General features: G+C 33.2%; 1 protein-coding gene across 1 annotated transcript; it reads right to left on the bottom strand.

The window, feature by feature from the left end:
* LOC110464273 (DNA-directed RNA polymerases I, II, and III subunit RPABC3-like) lies at positions 1 to 20,016 on the bottom strand. The gene is made up of 4 exons (XM_021519387.1): positions 19,727 to 20,016; positions 16,679 to 16,762; positions 12,334 to 12,508; positions 1 to 570 (listed from the first exon to the last, which is right to left on the bottom strand). The coding sequence occupies exons 1-4, from the start codon at positions 19,797 to 19,799 to the stop codon at positions 453 to 455; spliced, it is 450 nt and encodes a 149-aa protein (XP_021375062.1). The 5' UTR covers positions 19,800 to 20,016; the 3' UTR covers positions 1 to 452.
* Positions 20,017 to 21,677: the final 1,661 nt, after the last annotated feature.

Below are 21,677 nucleotides of genomic sequence, written 5' to 3'. Positions count from 1 at the left end.
TATATTCATACTGATTTTATTATAAAAAATGAAGTCTCGAGAAAGATGAACACATGTGAAATGGTGGTTGGGCGATATTTCACACCCCGATATTTTCCCTTTTCTCAATCTTCCGCTCACTCTTTCATTCTCATTCTTGTCTTGACTTCTGTTCCTCACTTAACAATCAACAGGTCGAAAGAACTGTAAAAATGTACATTTTTTTTCAATTCTGGTTTTGCATTTATTGATCACTCATCATGAATACGTTTGAAGTTAACAAAATAGATTTGACTTTTAAACTGTTATACAAACAATGCAATATTTGTCGAGAGCAAACATGCACTGGGGCCGTCTTCTGACTGGTGTGAATCAAACGATTATCAAACAATACTTGTATGATCTGTAAATTGAAAAGCAAATTCTTTTGTTTCATCACTCTCACATCTATACTCGCAATACATTCACACGGATTAAAATGCTAACTTCTTCACCAACAGGTACACATGGGAATCCATCTCGAATCCGTGCAGGTTGTTAGCGTCTCCTTGTAACCTCATTAGTAGACCACCATAGGATACGTAGGCAGCTCTGTAACGAAAAAAGAGAACATTTTCGTGAGAATTAACATTCTGGGAAAATTATTCCAAACAGATTTTTTTTCATATTGTTATATCAAATTGGGAAAATGTTTGATTCAATATTAGTTTTAGTATCCCTAACACAAACAGACCATGTTAGTATAAGAGGCAATCTGTTTTTTACCTAATTTGTGTGTACATTCTGTTGAATTATTGTTGTTTAAATATTTATTGGATGTAAATCAAATCTTTAAGATAATGAACCGATATTTTAACCAATTAGATACGTAGGAACCCCTATACGGCTAACAGATCTGTTGATTGCTTACTGAAATGACGTATATCTGATAGTGATCTGAGGTATTGACATCTCAAGCACGTAATAGTGAAAACTTGTTAATGATGTGGAAATACATATTTCTGTAAAGAAGACTTCTGCTTTATTTATATGTATGACAGGCTTATATGAATGATGACAAATACACACAATGATCCCTAATATTATTGAAAATGATTGTCCAATTAATGATATTTGGAATTAAACTGAAGACATGATTTCCTATTTTGAAAACGTAATCGTTTTAGAAACTGTTCGTGTATTTGTCCTATGATGTGATGATGTTTCATGAGTATTATGAAATGACAAAATGTGGTGATAATGAAATGATATCCCGACTGTTCATTCTTCCTTCCTGAGTGACATGACTGAAACGTTTAATGAATGATGCGATGAATGTATGAATGATTTAGAGAGATGTGTCATAAAATAACAAAATATTTATATTCCCATTACACATCCATCGACTTCATCCATACATCCATTTTACTTGGCTGAATACCATGATCAAATATGAAAAGTTAATGAGAAAGTTTGAATAAAAAATGACCGAAATTGGCCGAATTACAGCATGGTTTCACGGGAGTGCGAATAGTGGTTGTTCCATTGTTACCATGACAACCAGCTAACCACACTGCCACAAAAACACACCAATCAGTATCTTTGGAAGAAAAACATCCAAGGAAACTTGCATGAGATTTGATGATTGGCAGAATATTGACCAATAGAAATAATAAAAGATAGTTTGAATGCCTGGATGGATGGTCGAATGGAAACTGATTGATAGATAATGGATGGATGGATGAGTTTGTTAACTTTTATATGCGGTCATTCAATATGTGTAAAATTAATCTGTATCTCCACAAAACATGAATTACTCGCGAATAAACTGCACTATTAAATCTATATATTATGAAAGAGACTTGTTTAATAACGAATGTAATTTGATTAACGGTATTGGTTTTATTCTAAATTTATATAATACATTATAATAGTAAAACACAAGTGACAACAACAATACAAGACTATATCAGTGTTAGTTACATATATACACGTATACAAAATCCATCAATCAAAACACTTTTTTTCTGTGATAATAAAATTGAAACTGAATTCTGTCACAGAAACAGTATGTTAATTGATTGAAGCATTATAAATTCAGTTACGAAACATGGGTAAGCATGCACTAAAACAGTATTAGAGTCCAGTAGTTGTTAATTTACCCATCATGCACTGTTAACAGTTGGGTCAGAGGTCACAGGTGAAGGTGAGTGTGCGCGGTATCCACGTGACGACAGAGGTCAGGTGACTGGCCTGGTCCAATCACATACCAGATTATGCATTTACAGTTACTATTTAGATTGTAGAATGCACAGCTGGTAGTAATTGTACACAGATTCTACGAATTACTAAACTCGTCAAGCCCGATTTGTTGTCTTCGTTCACTTTTACATCAAATGGTAGAGAATTGTTTTTCAAGATATAAATGTTGCATTATGAAGCGGAGAGCCAAAATGAATGCGACAAGTGCGAGAATATGGTGTGCAGAATTTTCAATGAAAGCGACTTAAAACAGTTTTAGAATAATTTGACCTCTTCTCTCAATTACAATTTTGGCATAGGTTGATTGTCCCGTGAGTATGTATGCTTCGAAAATGTTTCACGCGAGATCGAACTTTTTTCATACTATAAACCTCTAATTTTAGCGCCAACTCCAGTATGCCAAAATTGTTAAAAGTTATATCTTACACACATGCAATATATTCACACAACAACATAAACATCAAAAATGCAAGTAAAAGCAAATGAATCTGAACTGTTAGAAGTTTTGTAGGTAAACGAATAGGATTTATTTCTTAAAGAAAAGAATAGCCAATGAATTTCGCGTCAAAAAGGTTTTTTTCTCCATCTATATATTCATCTTTAAATTAACAAATTTAATTATGAGTAAGTAGTATATTAGTCGTATTTTTTTTTGTTTATCTAACAGTTCACAAATATTCCCATTTACCGGTTGCCGTTTCGCTTTTAATGAAACAAATATTATAAGTTAGTTACATGCAGATTATTGGAGTGTTTCGACGTCAGACGACAAAGTATCATTCCCATTATCATCGTTTCACTACATAAAGGAAAACAATACATCAGTGAGTATATACTTTTGTGACAGAGCTTTCGATGATATTGGGGGAAATACTTTGTCTCTGTAATACTAAATTAAATATACATTCGTGGGTGTGTGACGTTTTATATTAGAGGCTAGTACAAATATGCAGACACACACTTAATGTTAATTTGCTAAAACAATTAATGTGTATAAAATACTAGCCACACATACAATGTCATGCAATACTCAACACACATTTATTGACAACAAAAACTGTCATAAAAGTTTTAAATAATACATGTTCTCCACAAATAAACCTATGAGTTGTTAAGTTTCTTTGATGTATCAGACAGATGAAAAAACAAATCTGAATTGAAATAAGAATAACTCAAATAAATTAATTACAATTAAGTATTTTTTGTTAACAGTATAATAATACGTTAGACCGAAGAGCTGACAAGCATGCATCTCATAAATAATAGTCCTAACTGAAACTGAATAGGAGAGGTATTGATTGACAAAAGAAAAAGATTGACTAGTCTACCAGAGCTTGTAATTATATCCATGTTGTGTACATAAATTAAATTTTCATTCATGTTAAGGCGGTAAAACAAAGCCGTACAATGATCACGCTTCGACATGAAAATGCCGCCAAACCTATCCTTGCCAATACAAACTAAGCACGTCAACCGAAGATCAATCCTCTATTATACTAAGACAATCGACAAAACTATAGTCGGATTGTATCGTAGCTTAAACATGATGAACAAACAGTTAAATGCCTATGCTTGATTCAAATAAAAAAGATCCAACATTGTATTACAATAGGTTCAATATTGTATTACACAACCGATCAATAACCGCGTGTATTAATCCATTTAATACTTAAAAGAATGTCAAAGACCCATGCTCAACTATTTAAAGAAAATCCTCCTAACACAGGATTACATAAAGCAAACAGTGGTACACTCATGTCGATGAAGGTTTTTCAATGTGAATAAAACTAACTTCTACAAAGTATGATTACGTCAAATATCCTTTAACCAATAGCCGCATGTGGTCTTTAAATCCACCTCACGAGGTAAAACAAGTAATTACCGCGCCCGGCAATGTCAAGTTTTTTCTTGATCATGGTATAGATATATTGATTCTTTAATGAAAAGTTTCCCGGTTAAGACGTGTTTCACAAGCAGTGGTTTTACGTGGCTTGCTGCAAGTTAGCGGAGAGCTAACAAGTCCGCAACGTGAAAGAATATTCGAACATATGTTTGGTACACAAGGCACTGGATTTTTAAAAGATACTTCTTTTTAAAAGCGTAGTCAGTCGAGAGCAATGAAATAAAATATCTTTGAAATCGAAAAATAGGGAATACGAGTCGTAACGCATTTAAATTATCTTTGTCCAATAAATAGTACACAATATACTTTTCAATTTTATTTAGCCTGCTTTGTCTTACGTTAGCATAAAAGTTGGCAATTTTTCCATTTTACTTATTTTAGAATGTTAATCAACAATCGCTCGATAGCACATGTCGTTTAACCACATTGTCCAGTTTCTGGCTCGTCTGATGAAGGTCTGATTAAGAAATGTTCCCTAATTTGTTTGCATCCATCGTATGTCTAATTCCTTTTTATTTTATTTTCATTTTACATGGATCTCCATGTAAACTATTTCCTTTGTTCATGTCGACACTTCGGTATTCTCATACTATTGGTTTATCAGTTTGTCATTCTTCTTTATCGTAATAATCAGAATAATAAAGGTTAGTTGATGATCTATTTAATATCAAATCGGAACTGACATTTACTTTCAATTTAGTTCCCATTTCAACAGCATTTGAAATAGAATAGCTGCAAATGTTCAGTTGCGTTATAGGACGACAATAGTGAGATGACATGCTTATAGCCGAGAAATTTGATAGGTAAAGTCAAATTGATCTGACCTCATATATGAAGTTCTGACAGTGAAGATAATTCACTTCACGACAAAAAAGATCGTCAGCATATTGGCACCTCTCCAAATGATATCTCACCCCGAGTGAGTTTCGTTATCATTGCGTGTCCCCTGTGTATAAGTATATAATATTTGAAGTTACACATAGGTACACGAGTTAAATAAATTGCAAATTGAAGTCCAAAGTACGAAGACAGTAACGAATACACGTGATGTCAACAGCTATTTCAGGTGAAAATGAATTATCTAAGATCAAAGTACATATTTTCTTATTATGCTCATTATTAATATAATTACGCATAATTAGGTAGTGTATGTCAAAAAGTTTGATGAAGTAGTGACGTAGAAAATGTCCCTGCTTACATATGCTACATTAGTAAATTTAGACATTGTGATTAAATCCTATTTTCATCGAGGTAAAAATGTTTTTATAATATTCAAGTGAATTTATGATATGATTTAATTTCAAAATATATTTTATTAAATCAATCCGATTGATTTTATATACTTTGATATGATGTATAGGAATATATGTTTAAGTGAATTGATGATATATGGAAGCAATTTCATATCAGCTGATGAAAGAAACCAGTTCAAATATATAGAACAGTATATACATTTATACGATGTGTAATTAACGACAGGCCTTCGTTGTCTTTTAAAAGGAGGCGGAACATCGATGGAAATGAGTATTGATTTAAGCTGCATAACAAGCTCATTCACATATATTTTAATTCAATTAAAGCACCTAAACAAAATGAAGCAAACATAGTTTCGGCTTATATCAGAGTTAATGAAGTGTAACATTAAAATCATCAAGATAAGTCAAAAATTTCAAATGAAGGGCAAATAAATTAGCGTATTGATTTTGATGATAAATTGTATAAGAATATGGTAATATGTAAGACAGCAATTGAAGTAAAGGATCCTTCAATATTTGTGTTATGGCTTTTTAAACAAATTGATTTCCAAAGAAAAAACGAAAGATAAATTTATGTTAATCAACTTTACAAAAAGTAACAATTTTAAAATAATAACTAATAGATGAACAGTTCTAAAGAAGATTAAAATGTATTTATTACCTTTCCTAGATCGATATTTAAACATCAGACATTTGTCTGGCGCTGTTTTACCTGTTACAAGTCGTACCAATGGTTGTTTCCTATACCGACAATACGTACGGGCGAGATCCCTACCGGGCCTTATGTATTCCCCGAGGTAATGTTCACGGCTATATACCTCTGTGACTGCTGAATCATCTACCTGGAAATCCACACGATCTAGATACCAGGTAAGAACAGGTTTATATACGTAGCTGATCTCAATGAGACAGACCTCATGTGTATATACCCAGATCAGGAGGTGGGTGTACGTACGTGTAGGTATATATACATACACCTTGTCGAGCCTATTTATATGAATTACCAGGACAGGTTCATTCAGGTTAGCCAGGGTACAATAGGTAATTATATGAACGACAAACTTTGCCGTGTATGTGACGGAGAGATCTATACAAATCTATACAGTTACCTGTACACGCCGGCGAAGCGAAACGTATCGAACGAATATTGCCTTTGTAAGGATAGACAGTTTAATATATTTGCGCGACAACTTTAGAGATACTTGGTATAAACAAAGGGAGTTTTTGGAACCATTTTGAATTTAATCTTCAAAACGTAACGGAACTGTTCAAGATCACCATTTTTCATGTGCATAGAATTTGACTGCATTGAATTTACATATTTTATGTCAAAATCCATCAATTACACGTGTCATATGGTTACATGTAGCTGGGTGTACTTGCCAACCAATAAATCTAGAATTAGCAATTCGATTGCACCTTCATTCTTCCTTTAGTCTACTATTGATATGTTTACAAAAGCCAATCTCTGATAGACTGCACGTAACCACTGAGTATACACCCCGTTAGGAACAGATCATAACGTCCTGTCATACTAGCTAGCGCTGTGACCTGGTGAACGGTCGTACGCGTTAAAACTTGTATTGCATACCCACGCATTTATCGAGTGAGTAAGGTCCTTGACAAACTCGACATAAAACCACTGGCCGTAGATACACCTAATTACGGTCCTATTAGTCAGGAACGAATACGTCAGTTAATGACAGGTATTCATGTCAACTTTAAATTGTACAACGAATACAGTGAGAAAATTATGAATACCTATACAAAAATAAGGAAAAATGCGGTTCTGAATTGTAAACATATACGTACATGTATACCCCGTTAAAACTACCTGCGTGTTCATTGCATTTAAACAAGCAGAAATGTTGAAAAAATTCTATGAACATTGACGAATTTTATTGGTTTTACAATGTTACGAATATACAAATAAAAACGAGATTTCGTGTGAAGGGAAATTTATTGATATACTACTCTACGGTATGAACCACAGCAACATTCAAAACATGTTAAAATACTTGTTAATACCCTACATTGTAAAACATCTTGTCTTCGTCACGTTTGCCGCGAACTGCCATAACCAAATATATATATACACTCTCTCAATACTAGCGTACTCTATATTTGGTCAAGACATTACATAAAGGTGGTGACATCGGCTCCAATTAAACTTCAAACAAATGATAGAATTGTTCCTATTTCAGCATTTATGTAATTAGTAAGTAATTGGAAACGGTAACAATATTCATCAGGATGAGATATGGAGTTGATAGGAAAGAAGAGTTAAAGTGACAAAATAGGAAGGAAGTGGGTATTTCTCCAGTCCCCTTACAGATGAGATTTTGATTTTATATTCAAATAAGAAATGCCTATGATTACATTCCTGGTTGTTTTAGAAATATAGCACAATCCAAACAAACGACACTGTCTACAAAATAGGGTGAGCTCAGATAACTATGGAATATATGGGCACATTCTTTTACATGTTCACAGGTAAGAGCCTTGCAGAGAGAAAACGTGTACGGACAGGTAATGTTAATCGTTGGGAAGGTATTTATGACAGTTACTTGGTCGTGGTTGAACTCAAAAACGTTAATCTTGAAATAGGTCCCAGGCAATAGCGTGCCCATATGTTGAACTTCCCCGTACACTGCTATGGTGACCAGCACAACACCGTCCCCACTATGGCCGACATATTTGATTGGACAATAAACTCAATATGACATAATATTTGAAACGTCAATAACAACGAGTGACTGAACCCTGGTGCATTCATTGAGAAAATAGATTTATGCCTTGCAAAAATTTGGCTACATGTCAAAAGACGACCCATGCAAAGTTAGCAAAAAGGTGTGTCCGGTGTCCACTTCTAAGAAGAAGGGATTCCCATGACGTGGTGAATACATTTAACAGGATTTATTGTCCTTACAGGAATAAAAGTTACGAAACTTTTGCATTTAATTTGAATTTATAAATAGATGTCTGTAATTTTCAATAAACCTAGACCGTGTACGAGTAAAAGGAAGACTATAGCTTTTTATAGAGCATATTCATATACCCAACTCTTAAGAGAAATAAAAATGATTTGCAAAGACTGGCGTTCGTCTTTCAAATGATATTATCTTACTTTCAAATCTACACAGTATCCACTGAATCTATCAAGGTATTATCCATATCCATTTATTGGCTTGCTGGAGTGTCTCCTCTTCGTGAAGCAATTCGCTGCAAAGGAAAAGATACCACCAGCTGTGTTCACAGAATTGTTACCCATGCGAGCACACAATGGTATCTTCTCCTGCACAGGATCAGTTGCCAGATGTCAGGGATTTCGACTTCTGCAAAGGTGTCTGGGACTTCGACTTGGTGAAGTATCGACACAAACGTGGTATGGGCAGCAGGGTAAGGGACTTAAAGAAGTTTGTGATTTGATCAGTGACTGATAATATCTGTAACGAATCATGAACACTTAGCTTAAGATGATTGGTGACTGGTGATGATGTGATGATGTGATGATTAAATGATTTTGTTGTGATAAGCCCAAATGATAAGATGGTGTCTTTGATTTCCTTCGATTTGTTCACTACATTTGTAATCATATATTTACACCAAACGAAATATAGATAATTAAGTTAACTCGTTGTGATAATTTTTGTTGTTGTTTCCATTTTCCCAATGAACAGTTAATAACGATAAATACATTTAAATGATTGTGATGTCCAACTGTTTTTGATCAGCTGACTTGGGTTTTTACCTTACCTCGCATTTAACAAATGAAGTGTCTCCACATCAGAAACCCGGTGACAACAAATATACCTGTGCCTTGAGGGAATACATACGATGCTCAAGAATCAGTGTCCCACACAACAAATGTTGGGTGGTGGCAAACACATACAAAACAGGCTATGTCCCCTTCAGCATCGACAGTAACACGTAGCTTAAACATTTCACGACTTGACCACAATGAGAAGTTTAATGTATGACTGGTATGTATATAAAGACTATGTGTAATATATGGTTTTACCAGGACACGAAAAGTAACGTAATGAATACACCTTGCGCCAGTGATACAGACTGTATAAAAAATGTAATATGATAAGAAAAAACACTAAGTTTTAACATTCGTTTACATGTTGTAAGTTTGGTGAAAATTCCCATTAGTATTTTCGATTCTTGACAATTTTATTTTAATTCAAACCGATGTTATGAAAATAGAAACTAAAATGCTGTCATCTGTATGCCAAACAATCATCACGGATAAATACACAAAATGTATGCGTTGCGATGTTCTGTCAGTCTCGAGGAATTACTTTATAAATAGTTAAATAGGTGTATACAACTTACCAAGAAGATAATATATACACGACAACATTATAAAACTCTCACTGTATTTCTCAAACTGTTTGATACCTTACTGATGTTATTCGTCTTATTTCAATTTTTCAATGCACAAGGTAAAAAAATCAGTGATATTTTTACACTATCAAAAAACAGTAGAACGTACCTTATTGTTGTTCCCATAAAAAAGTTCTTTTGACAAGGAAATAATAATACTTCTGACATGTTTTCCTCCGGAAAAATGAAATTCACTATTCGTCTGGTTAAAATGTTTTTGATATAATTGTCCTATCTAATTCATACTCACGGCCGTAGTTTCCCTATACCGCCCTCTAAATAGAGCTGACGCAAGACTAGTTAAGTACGCCTACTTAAACAGTATATATAACCCCTGTATGTGTTACAGATGTAAGGACCAAGCTCATATTATGTAGATCACTGTATGCACCTACACATAAAACCAACGAGGTCTCGTAAATAAGATCCTATAATTCTTACTTAAATCAGAAAAACAAACTACCTAAGTATTCATTATACGATCATTTTCGGCTGATATTTTATAAATTGAACTATACTTCTATATATATTTTAAGTTATAAACATTTATAGCATTGCTTGTTAGTTTATAAAGATAAGATTGTCTTCATAATCGCGATTTAGCAATAAATCTACATATTTGCATTTTTTACAAAATTTCATTTCCAAATTTTCAAACTGAAAGAATTTCTCTCAAATGCAATTTACAATATTATTTTCAGTTTAAGACTTTTTAAAAACTGTTATCAACACTTAACTCATAGTAATGTTTATACAATATACATCTACATAACATTTATCAAGGAAATGAGGGCATTCATGTGATAACTTCTGGGTACTGATAGCACACGTCATGTGATCAGTCATGTGATCAAAGTTCAAAATCGAACTGGAAAGCCTGGTTTGAAGGTATATAATATTAAAGGTTAATCTAGTTTATTCCTACTTGTTATTCAGTTTTCATGGTGGTGATCATCATATCATTTGAATATCAATGATCTAGAATATGTTTAACTTAAATTTATTCAGCAGTTTTCTACTGTTTTTCCAGATACATATTACTTGCAGTGAGTTTTGTCATGTATTGAGTTAGCAAACTGTTATTTTTGTTTAGTTTGACCTTTTTTAACTGATATGACAACCCTTCGTTTATCTATGTCCTTTATGCATAAGGCCGAACAAATTAGTTTGTTTGTTTCCAGCTATTGTACCTGATCTGATTTTTTGTGCCTACCATAAACTTAACTGTTTTTGGCAATATTCAAGGGAGCAATGTCAAACGTTCTCTCTTATGTAAACCTTATAATATGAAAAAAAAGTAAAATATGATTTACTACCTACCTACCGTAATTTGTTTAGACATGAAACAGGAAATAAATATTGTTTTTGTTTGGTTTAAGCAGAATTTTCTATGAAAAATCATAAAAAAAGAAAAACCAACTTTTACTAACACAAAGGATAAATGGATGCCATTCATTCATGCACTCATACAATAAATTTGCTGAAGTTATCTAACTAACATACAGTGAGGTTACATGCAAGTTATACATACAACATCAACTAGGTTAATCAAACAACAAGGAACATTGTTTTAGTTAGAATATTGGTCGTAATAACCAGTTTAACTCATATCTAATTGATAACAATAGAGAATTTAATGAACATGAAAAAACGTCTGGTTCCTTGTTGATAGAACTACATGTACTCATAGACATGGTGGCCTGACTGCCTGGGTATACCGTACGTTATTAGTGTACTAGATACATGGGGTAGATAACCCCAACATTACAAGGAAGAACTTTTACAACAAAAATGTCCATGACTTATTTGTTTCTAAATTGCACAAACAAAAATAATAAGGAAGTTTTTCATTATTTTTTTTAAAAATATTGTCATACTTTTTATTTTGATACATTTCGCCAACTTTGCACAAAAAAACCTGTGCACAATCTGGATCAGAATCAAGAGATTAAATGCACCATAAACAGGTTTAATTCTCATTGCAATTATTTCATCAATACCTATCTTTAAATTTTAAAACCATTTTGTTTCAGGTCCAGAACATAATCACCATGGAAACAGATAAGTAATGGACATTGCTAACTAATGGTCAATTAACATAAGAGGCGGCAAAATCACTTTTACTGCAGTTTATAAACTTAAGGATATTTAAGGACATGTTTATGACTCCACATTATAGAAAACTGATTCATTGATGCAGTCATTATGTGATATGCCCCATCCTACATATATAAACATGATATAGCTATTCATTACTGGTCAATCTAATAGTGCCCGACAAAAATAGAACCTTGATCACAACTGATAATCAAAACAACCGATAACGAAACAGTGATTTCAAAATGTGTATTGGACAACACAGTTTATACCTAAATGTTAATGACTTGAGTAATATTTCAAAATGATTGTTTTAAACATTTCAATGTAATTATGGGACAAATTATTTATTTTTGTGGCACAAGATTAAGTTGACCAGACGAGAAATAGCTGTATCTGAGAGTTAAACACATGGGGGAAATCCTGGCTTAGAAAATGAAATTTGCAGTGCAAACGACGACTTACAATCGGGAGGAATCTGGACCAGTTTCGTCTCCTTCAATTTTGTACACTTTGCCATACATGACGTATTCAAAGCTGTCGGCCCGGGACGGTCCGGTGTCAAGGGGGTTGAACTCTCCATCGTCTGGGGATCCGTCTTCTCTTAATGTTGTGGCCAGCACCATACGGAACTTGTCACCTACAGAACAAAGAATGGACATTGCTGAATCATTAGAATGCCAGAACATTCACAGTAGCAGAATTAGAAATAAAATTGACGATGTACAGAATTCTAATACAGATTAGCCATGGTAACAGTCAATTGGGACAGAAACCAAATAATAATAGTTTTATTAATAGGTGATTCTACACTTGATAAATTCAGTGCCTATTGAATGATTATTGCTTTCTGGTGGATAGGATGGGGGTGAAATATACATTCTTGTTGGTGGTGGTAGGGGGTGCATCTCTTTTGTTTGGTGGAAATGGGATGGGGCCTTAATTAAATAAGGGAACAGAGTGCAAGTGAGCATCTGTTTTTGCAAATTTTTTTCTAAAATGTTTTCTTTAACCATTTTTTTTTTAAATAGTCAGAATGCCTTTTTAGAAATTTCTAAATTATTGAATCCAGATGAGTTATTTATCACGACAATAAAGGATACATTGCAGTAAAAATATACGAAGATTTGTTACAAATACCTTAACATTCAATACAGTTATCTGAGTTTTTTATGAGTCATATAGTTCAAGAGAAATTCTAGAGCTACAGGAGATAAAATGTTTGTGGAACGTCTCTGGTATTTAAACGTGGGTGTTTCATTTGCACAAATATTGAGCAAGTTAGGACACATATTTTCTGTACATGTAATTCTCAATGTGCATAATGTTAGGTATTTGAGGGAAGGGTCATTATATACTTTAGTACCACTGATAATGCTGATAGTACAAATGTACACATAAAATGTTTACAGCAGACTACTGCTTAGGCCAAATAAAAAAAAATGTGTTTCCACGTTACAATTATAGTTGATACTTTTTTGCAATTTTCAAGTTAAAGATACTATAACTTCCTACATAAACCTATACAAAACAGAAAAATAACTTTTTTAATTACCTACCTACCTTAATTTTTTTCGAACATGTAAAAATAATAGTAAACAAATATGTTTTTTGTTTGACCTTGAATTAAATTTTTATAAGAACTTTGGTAATATTTTAAACAGTCAGCCGTGAGGTGTAGGATTCTCTGACAGATTTTGAACCCTATTGTGCGTGTAGGCGTATCTTTGACTCCTGGCGTCGATGGCAACGAGTCAGGCCTTTAACTTTACACAAGGTGTTCACATAATTGTATAGATATTGTTTATCTCCGAGTTACCTTCGGTGAAAACTATTTTTTATTCCCATCAAATCAATTTTTATCACATGTGTAATATATTAAACGGTAGCAGGTGATCTATACATTCAAAAAGTGACCTACATGCATTTTTCTTTAAAAAGAATTTACTTCTATGTATACATAAAGGATTTAAATGAAAATCAATAACCAAGACAACAAATGGTGTTGTGTGTTGAAATGTGAGTTATTTCATATAACTATGTGTGCTTTATCACTGAAAACGTCTGTATGTGGTGATACAAATCTAATTTTCAGCTACAACCTTTCAAACGAGTCAAAACACTGCTGGAGAAGTTATCCAGATAAATTTCAAGGAAACAGAACTGTTGTGATTAACTAGGTAACAATAGGAATTGCATATATTACATCCACAAGGCACTGTACAGTGCTGTAAGTACTAGGTCTGGAACAGTACGCATACCTCGTGGTATGATACGTATAACGGCGTGATGCTTAAGATTCAATTAATACGTACCACGGTATACGTATCTGGTCAAAAGGTCAACTACATTGATTGAGTGCAGTTTCGTCATAGACTTAATTATATGTGTATAGTAAATGCTGTCAGAATATATTTTTGTATGATTTTTATTACTTTTGCACAGTGGGCCACACCCTTACTGAAATACTCTAAAACAATAAGTAAACTCAGAGTTAAATAAAAAAAATAAAAAATTTTGGTAGCCTTAGTGATACTGACAAACAAATCAATTTGATGTGATACATGTACATGAGAGATGATCACTATAGGATACGATACATTGTTACTGCCCTCGTGAGTACTGTTTGTACATTTGACACTGTACAATGTGATATGTACACATGGGATACTGGTTAGTTGGCCTCAAGTCAATAGAAGTTTATTAGATCAATCTCAACTTATTTTCACGAATATTAAGTAACTGCTCCATTTATGTATAAAATAACTAACTGTAATAAAAATCTAGATTGAAAGATTGGTAATTTTATAAAAAATATTTGTAAACTCAGAATTGGCTTCTCAATGATGTAACAAGTACTTACTTGCTTTGACAATCAATAAATGAAAATATTTATTTCTGTGCATTTTAAATACATCAAGATTTTTTTAAGTTGAATGTATTTTCTATTATTACACTTTGAATAGAAATGGAACAATTTTGCAATAGATTCAAAATTCAATGTTATTTTAGAATGTAAAGAAAAACAAACAAAGTGCAATTGAATGGAATTGCTCCTCGGGTGTTTGTGGTAGCTGTTTTATGTTTTGTACTACATTTGTATGTATCCATCTACAAGTTTGTACTCATACAACCAGGACATAACTGTGTACTAACTGCCTGGGCCCAGGACAAGCATGGACATATATATTTCTTTTGAAAATGTGTAATGCTCCATTTGGAATTTAAAAGCCTCTATTCACTGAGTTTACACTTCAAATATACCAGTCTTCAATTACTATGCAATGTCATTGTTTTTTAACCAATGTACAATCTTTCAACAAGTTGAGACAAATTTTCCTCAAAATTTGCTGGATTTTAATTCATAGATCCTGCCGACAAGAAAACTGCACTTCAATCTTGTACCAGTACTTTATAATAGAATAACCTAGCCATTGTTTCCTGATATTCGGGTGGCTAGAAGCATACAAGAAAAGGTTTGCGGCCGATTAAACAGTCTCCATGGTATCTTTAAATGGACATTTGGAATGGATAACAATAGCCCTGTGTCAGCAGACCCGGCTAAGTTGATAACCTTACCTGTGTAGTCACAGATCATGAGCTTGTATGTGTATATATATTAGAAATAAACTGCATAGATCTTTTGTTTAAGATCATTTTAATGTTCTGCATTGTTTTAGGGTACCACATGCGGCGATTCCTGATGACAATAGATATCTATTAAACCTTATCAATTATAATTTAGATGGGGATCTGATAGCACACTAAATGGACATGCCTTTGTCTGGTATGGCGAGATCTGTTATAGCTGATTTAACCTGAATGACAGGAGACACAACAGGCTGTCCATATCTAGATTATTTGATAGCTACGGATTAATCGTCAGAAATTAAACCTATTTATTCCTTATCATTTTGAAAAAGAATAATCATAACAAATAAATGTGGAAATATGATGATGCCTGCCTTGATATTTCATTAACAAGTCTGCAGAACAGATCAGAAAATTTGATTAAATTTGTATTTTAAACTACTGAGCTGAATTACTCGCATTTTGCTTCAGATAGTTTCCTGGGAATGTTTTTCTTTTCAGTTACTTTTTTAAAGTTTATCACAAGATTTTTTGTTTAAATGAACTTCTCACTTGTGATCGAATTAACACTTTTCAACTTGGACTTTGAGACATGACCTCTAACTTCTTGTACAACATTTTTCCGCCATTAACAACATTGTGTAAGCATGAAAAAATAGCATTCCAATCAGTTTAAAGGGGTAAGAAAATAAAAACCTTATCAATCAATGAATATCTTCTTCTACAGTAGTATCAAAGTTTACCATATTCCGTCTTTGCGTATTGCAGAGTTATCTTCTCTTGGGAGCAGGTGTTGATTGTTACGTCATTGGTTTGTGTGAGAAAATTACGTCGTTTTCTCAAAAATTGATGACGTTACTCTCACAAACAAGTGACGTAACAATCAATACCTGCTCCCAAGAGAAGATAACTCTGCAATACGCAAAGACGGAATATGTGACTCAGAAAGTTATCATAAGACATGTTATGTTAAATCTGAGTTTGGTAGTACACTAATTGTATATGATGTAGATACCTGTTATATATGCACCGATTCCTGCAAAGCAGAATTTTGAGTCATGTATTATGTTTTTATGAATACCTGTACACTAATGTATATTGTGCTCCAGGAAATCTTTTGTAATTGTTTGAAAATTGTAAAAAAAATTAAAAAAATAAAAAAAAAAATACCTGTATGCAAATGAAGAGAATTAGGAAATAATTACTTGAGATTACATACCTAAATCAACAGGGTACTGCTGTGTGTTCACGTCTAGGATCAGGTCCATCTTGAAAGACTCGGACTCGCAGAACAGTCTGGAGACTGCAAAGACAGAAAAAAAGAAATTGTGAAAATACAACCGACTTATAGGCACACCTGGATACTGCAAAGACTTAAACAGTGAAACATGCATAAATCAGTGATCAGTACCAAAACTTGTATACATTCCAAGTATTGAATTAGGCTAGAATGTCATTAAACATTCTTGTTTTTCCCCTTAGGGAAATCATTGCTTACTGTAAGGACAAATCTACAGCTAAGGAATGTACAACCAGGGCCTATAGTTACCATGTTACACAGGCCAAAAGTCTCACACTATCAAGTCTAAAGATAAAAATGATCGACCAAACTTCCGTAATTTTTTACTTCAACATAAACAGATTTGTCAATTGTTGACAAATGTGCTCCATTGACAACATGTTACCGGGAAAATGATGCACAATGATTACCCTTCAAACAAACATGTCCTTTTACGAAAAAATATCTCTCTGTCAGCATTACCACATTGAATTAAGTCCAACACTATGACTGACAATACATGAAAAAGAGTTAAACACAGACAAACAAGAAACTTGGGACACAACATAAAAAAGTAAGACAAAAAACATAGAACATGAAAATGTCTCTGGACTTTTATTTCAACAAGTGAGCATGTTTATCGAAAGTGTTTCAATTTTTTCTAAGTTTGCCTCGCATATGTGATTATTGGTGATCTGTATTGACATGTTCAGTCACCATAGGCTGGGCTATCTACCTCACTCTACTAATTAAGTCATAAAGCTGGTACATCTGAAAGTCAAAGTTCACTCACATATATGTCTCAAATAACCGAGATTTACTCTTTGGCCAGGTGTGATAGTTTTATATTACCTAGATAATTCTATTTACACAGGTCAGGTCACACCTTTCAGTGAACTGTATGTGTGCACATGTAATACATGGTCACAGTCTGTTTACACACCTGTATATAGATATAGGTCACAGCATACACAAATCACTAACTATTGGAGTGTCCGACCTGGTTTATACTTAATATTTATCATTCTGCACATAACAATAATTGTGAAAACATCCTTCTAGATCAATTATTATTAAGAATAAAAATAAGTTACAGTTACAAAAATAATACTGTAATGTCAAAAATATGTGTATTTCTGTATCTTATTTGAGGTTGATTTTACTTTTTGCAAATCATTACATTTATACATGCACGTCCTTAATTTAATAATAGACAGTTGTTGTACAAGCTCGGATTAAACCTCTTGTAGACCAGAAATTATACTTAAGCAGCTTTTTCAATAATTTAACCTAAACATTATTGTGTGTTTTTGGATTTACCCTTGTAAAAACTTCCAGTATGTTGGTAGGGGAAAACCTCAGTTATGTATTTTATCTTAAGATATAGCACAAGAAACTTAACTTTCACCGTGCTTGCTACATTTTGGAACTTTTTTTTTTATTTTTTGCTACATTTTGGAACTTAGCTAAAGTAATGTACTTGTGTTCAGAGTGATGTTATTTATTTAAGAATTTTAGTTATTAAAACATTTACCTACACAAACAACTTTTCATTAGAAATTCAATATCTTCTGAATAATGATGCAAAACAAATAGATTTAATACATGTACTGGTAACTAACCAATGAATATACAAACACATTAATGAGAAACTAAGGTAATGTATTGAACAATAATCTATTTGATTTTTGTTTAATTACATTCAACATTTGAAACGAGCTCGAGCTGTACTAATAACAATAGTGTACTAATAAAAAAAAATAACTACTTTCTTTGCAAAATAATTTTAAAAAATCAATGAAAAAAATAAATAAACAGAAAATGTGGCATAACCTGAACAATTTATTATTATCCCTAGCTAAACCTTATAGAAATATCTTTTACTGAACATGTTTCGACTCCATAAGATAGACTGGCCGGTACCTGGTTTGTATGTGTATTCCATACCTAGGCAACCCATGCTGCAAGACCCAACATGTGAAATTTGTACACAGAAAAAAATGTTAATAACTTCTTGGAAAGAGCAAAAAAAAGAAACAAAGTAAAGTAGTAACATAGGAGAGCATCAACATATGTTCTGTGTGCAGTTTGATTATTGAAACTTTAAAATTTCACCATGTTTAATTTGTCGACTTACAAGATTCCATTCTTTTGCATGTCCCAGCCTGCCATTAAATACAGTGCTGAATAATATCTGGCAGGTAGACATTTTAGATATTTACAAAATAATTCAAATTCAAGTCACAAATGAAACAGTTGATAATTACTCAAATATATCTAGAAAGGTGCCAATTCCTAATCACTGTTAAAGCATATTTATCAGTTACTTGATAACATTCAAAATGACAAGACAGGCTCACACATGATTTACCAGGTATTTTTTTCTGTAGCTTTCATTTCTTCAAAACCGATCGTCAGTCCACGCTGGAAAGTTGTTCTCGTCCTTCGATTATTTCTAGATTTGCATTCATGTCAGAAGTCTCCATTTTCGGCTCTGCCATGTTGCCGGTTGTAAAAATCTTTGAAGACATACCAGCTCTCCCGTCCCGACAAGATGTATGACTCGGTCAGTGTTACGCCTTGGTCTGTCAGAAACGTCACGATCCACGGGGGGTTTTGTAGGGCTTTTGAAGTCCGGGACCAATCAGACAACTTCAGTGTTGACAAGTTTTGACAAGTCCGAAAAGTACCGGGTACTCACTCAACAGTGCAAAACCGTATTGATCGTATTACTACTGTTTTTTGTGTAAAAAGATTGTCAATTTAATTTATCATGAGAAGATATCATTAAGTTAAGATCTTAATTAATATAAAATAGAGGCATGCACCGTTTTAATTTTAGATGTCGTGTAGTTCAAGTAACCACATGTTCCCCGGTTCTTGTAGTTCTGGCGTTGATGAACTGCTGATCGACTGATTTCAAAATCAAATATATTCTACTGTATCACAAGCTGAAATTTTAAATTATCACAGTTTACTTTAACTCACCTCTGTCAAACTTTTTCCCGTCAGGGTCAATATCTTTTACGTCGAATATATCTTCGAATAGTACACCCGCCATTTTTTCTTGAAATCCGGCGTGACCTCACAAGTTTTTGTCACTTACTTGGAACAAGTAAACCTAAAATATCAGCCTTGATAAGCAGATATCACTTAATGTATCTTTAATAGTCACAGCTTAATCTAAGTGGTTCAACAGAAATAGCTTAACAAATATAACGAGGACAAACTTTTATTAGCAATCAAATCACTCCTGACAGGAAGTGATTTTATGTATACTAAATGTGGTTTTACGTGTCAGAGAGTCTATGTAGGGGAAGTAACTCGATCGAGTGCGCAGGTTCCAACTTGTTGCGTACCATGTTATACGAATGTTGAAATAAAGACTTCCAGAGCATATACATATATTTACAATTATATACAAGTCTATTTGGGATCAATATATATTGTAGATATAAAATAAGGCATGCTTAATAATGTATTTGGCATGGATTCAGCATGGGCGACAACGGATGTATGCCGCATTTATTGAATTGTATCGAATTCATTTGTATGATATCTTGTATCCTCTTTAAGTTATATTAACTTGTTTCTGGATCCTATTTCATGTATGTGATAATTGAATGTTCTGTAAATTGTAATTGCAAATTTACGAAATAAAATATGGTTCATACTAAGTTATATTAACCAATTTGCTGTCGGATATCACATCAAACTCCTCAATTACAGCCTTCCAGACCTCAATAGGCCCATTTGTATTACAGTATCATTTCAATTGTTTAATTTATAGTTTCCGATACAGGATCTGTATGATCATCTACACCGGACTCCAACATGTTTAAAAATACATACATGTATATAGACGTATGGAAGTTCGGGTATGGACATCACGTGTTTAACAAAGTATGTTAGCTCTGTACTATGATTATATTTTAGTTCCTAAACAAACCAATGTTTATCGAGTCTGTTTTTAAATGTTTGTTTTGAGTGGGGTTGATATCACATCTTCTGGAAGGCTGTTCCATATTTTTTTCTAACCGTAAGGAAAACAAGATCTTCCTTATTTCAATGTTTGACTGTTGTGGATAAAGGTTTTTGGAATGTCCCCTTGTACCATGTCTTTCGGGAAATTTCTGTCACAATTTAAGGAAATCCGACGCTTTTCGAGCTCATGCACTACTCCTTCTCTTGAAATATTTTCTCTCTCTTTAAATTCATTTATTCCCTAACATTTAAAATGCCTTCTTACCCACATCTCCGGCTAGATGAAGGTGACACTTATTTTTTTTATATGTAAACTGTTTTAGATTCTCTGGTTTATAATTATGACACAGGGAAAATATCAATTACAGGATTGAGTCTCATTTACAGTAAGTATTACATCTTTGATTGTGGATTACAGCTTTCACAATGCTGTGACGGAGTATACTATTGTACATACTTACTCAATTTACTATGACAATTTCTACATTTATGATGCAGATTATAAATTAAGGTATTTGTTTAAATTATATATTTAATATTGCAATGAAAATTTTTCCCGATTGATCACGATAATATCTAGGGACACGTAGTCCATGAGCATGACCTTAGCGCGAGTTAATGTAACCTTCGTGTATGTCGGCTTAATGGTAAAACAAAATATCTGGTTTACAGCACCGATAAAAGGCGACTAAAATTGTATGCATACTACCGAATTAAACTACGTGTACCAAGATAACAATCAAAACTCTAAATGGTCGTTTTAGCCATATTTAACGACGCTCTGTATAAGCGCGATCTACCACTGAACACACATGAGCGGATACACAACTGCGATCTAATACTGCTGAGATAAGCGCTATCCACAGAAATCTCACAAAGAATGCAATCTTTAAAAAAAGACTATTGTATGTTAAACGCAAACTTATAGCCCCCACCGTTAAATATATATATGTAT

The sequence above is a fragment of the Mizuhopecten yessoensis genome, unplaced genomic scaffold (assembly GCF_002113885.1).
Source record: "Mizuhopecten yessoensis strain PY_sf001 unplaced genomic scaffold, ASM211388v2 scaffold10979, whole genome shotgun sequence".
Taxonomy (NCBI): domain Eukaryota; kingdom Metazoa; phylum Mollusca; class Bivalvia; order Pectinida; family Pectinidae; genus Mizuhopecten; species Mizuhopecten yessoensis.
The sequence above is the reverse complement of the archived record's forward strand: the minus strand, read 5'-3'. Positions and strand labels throughout refer to the sequence as shown.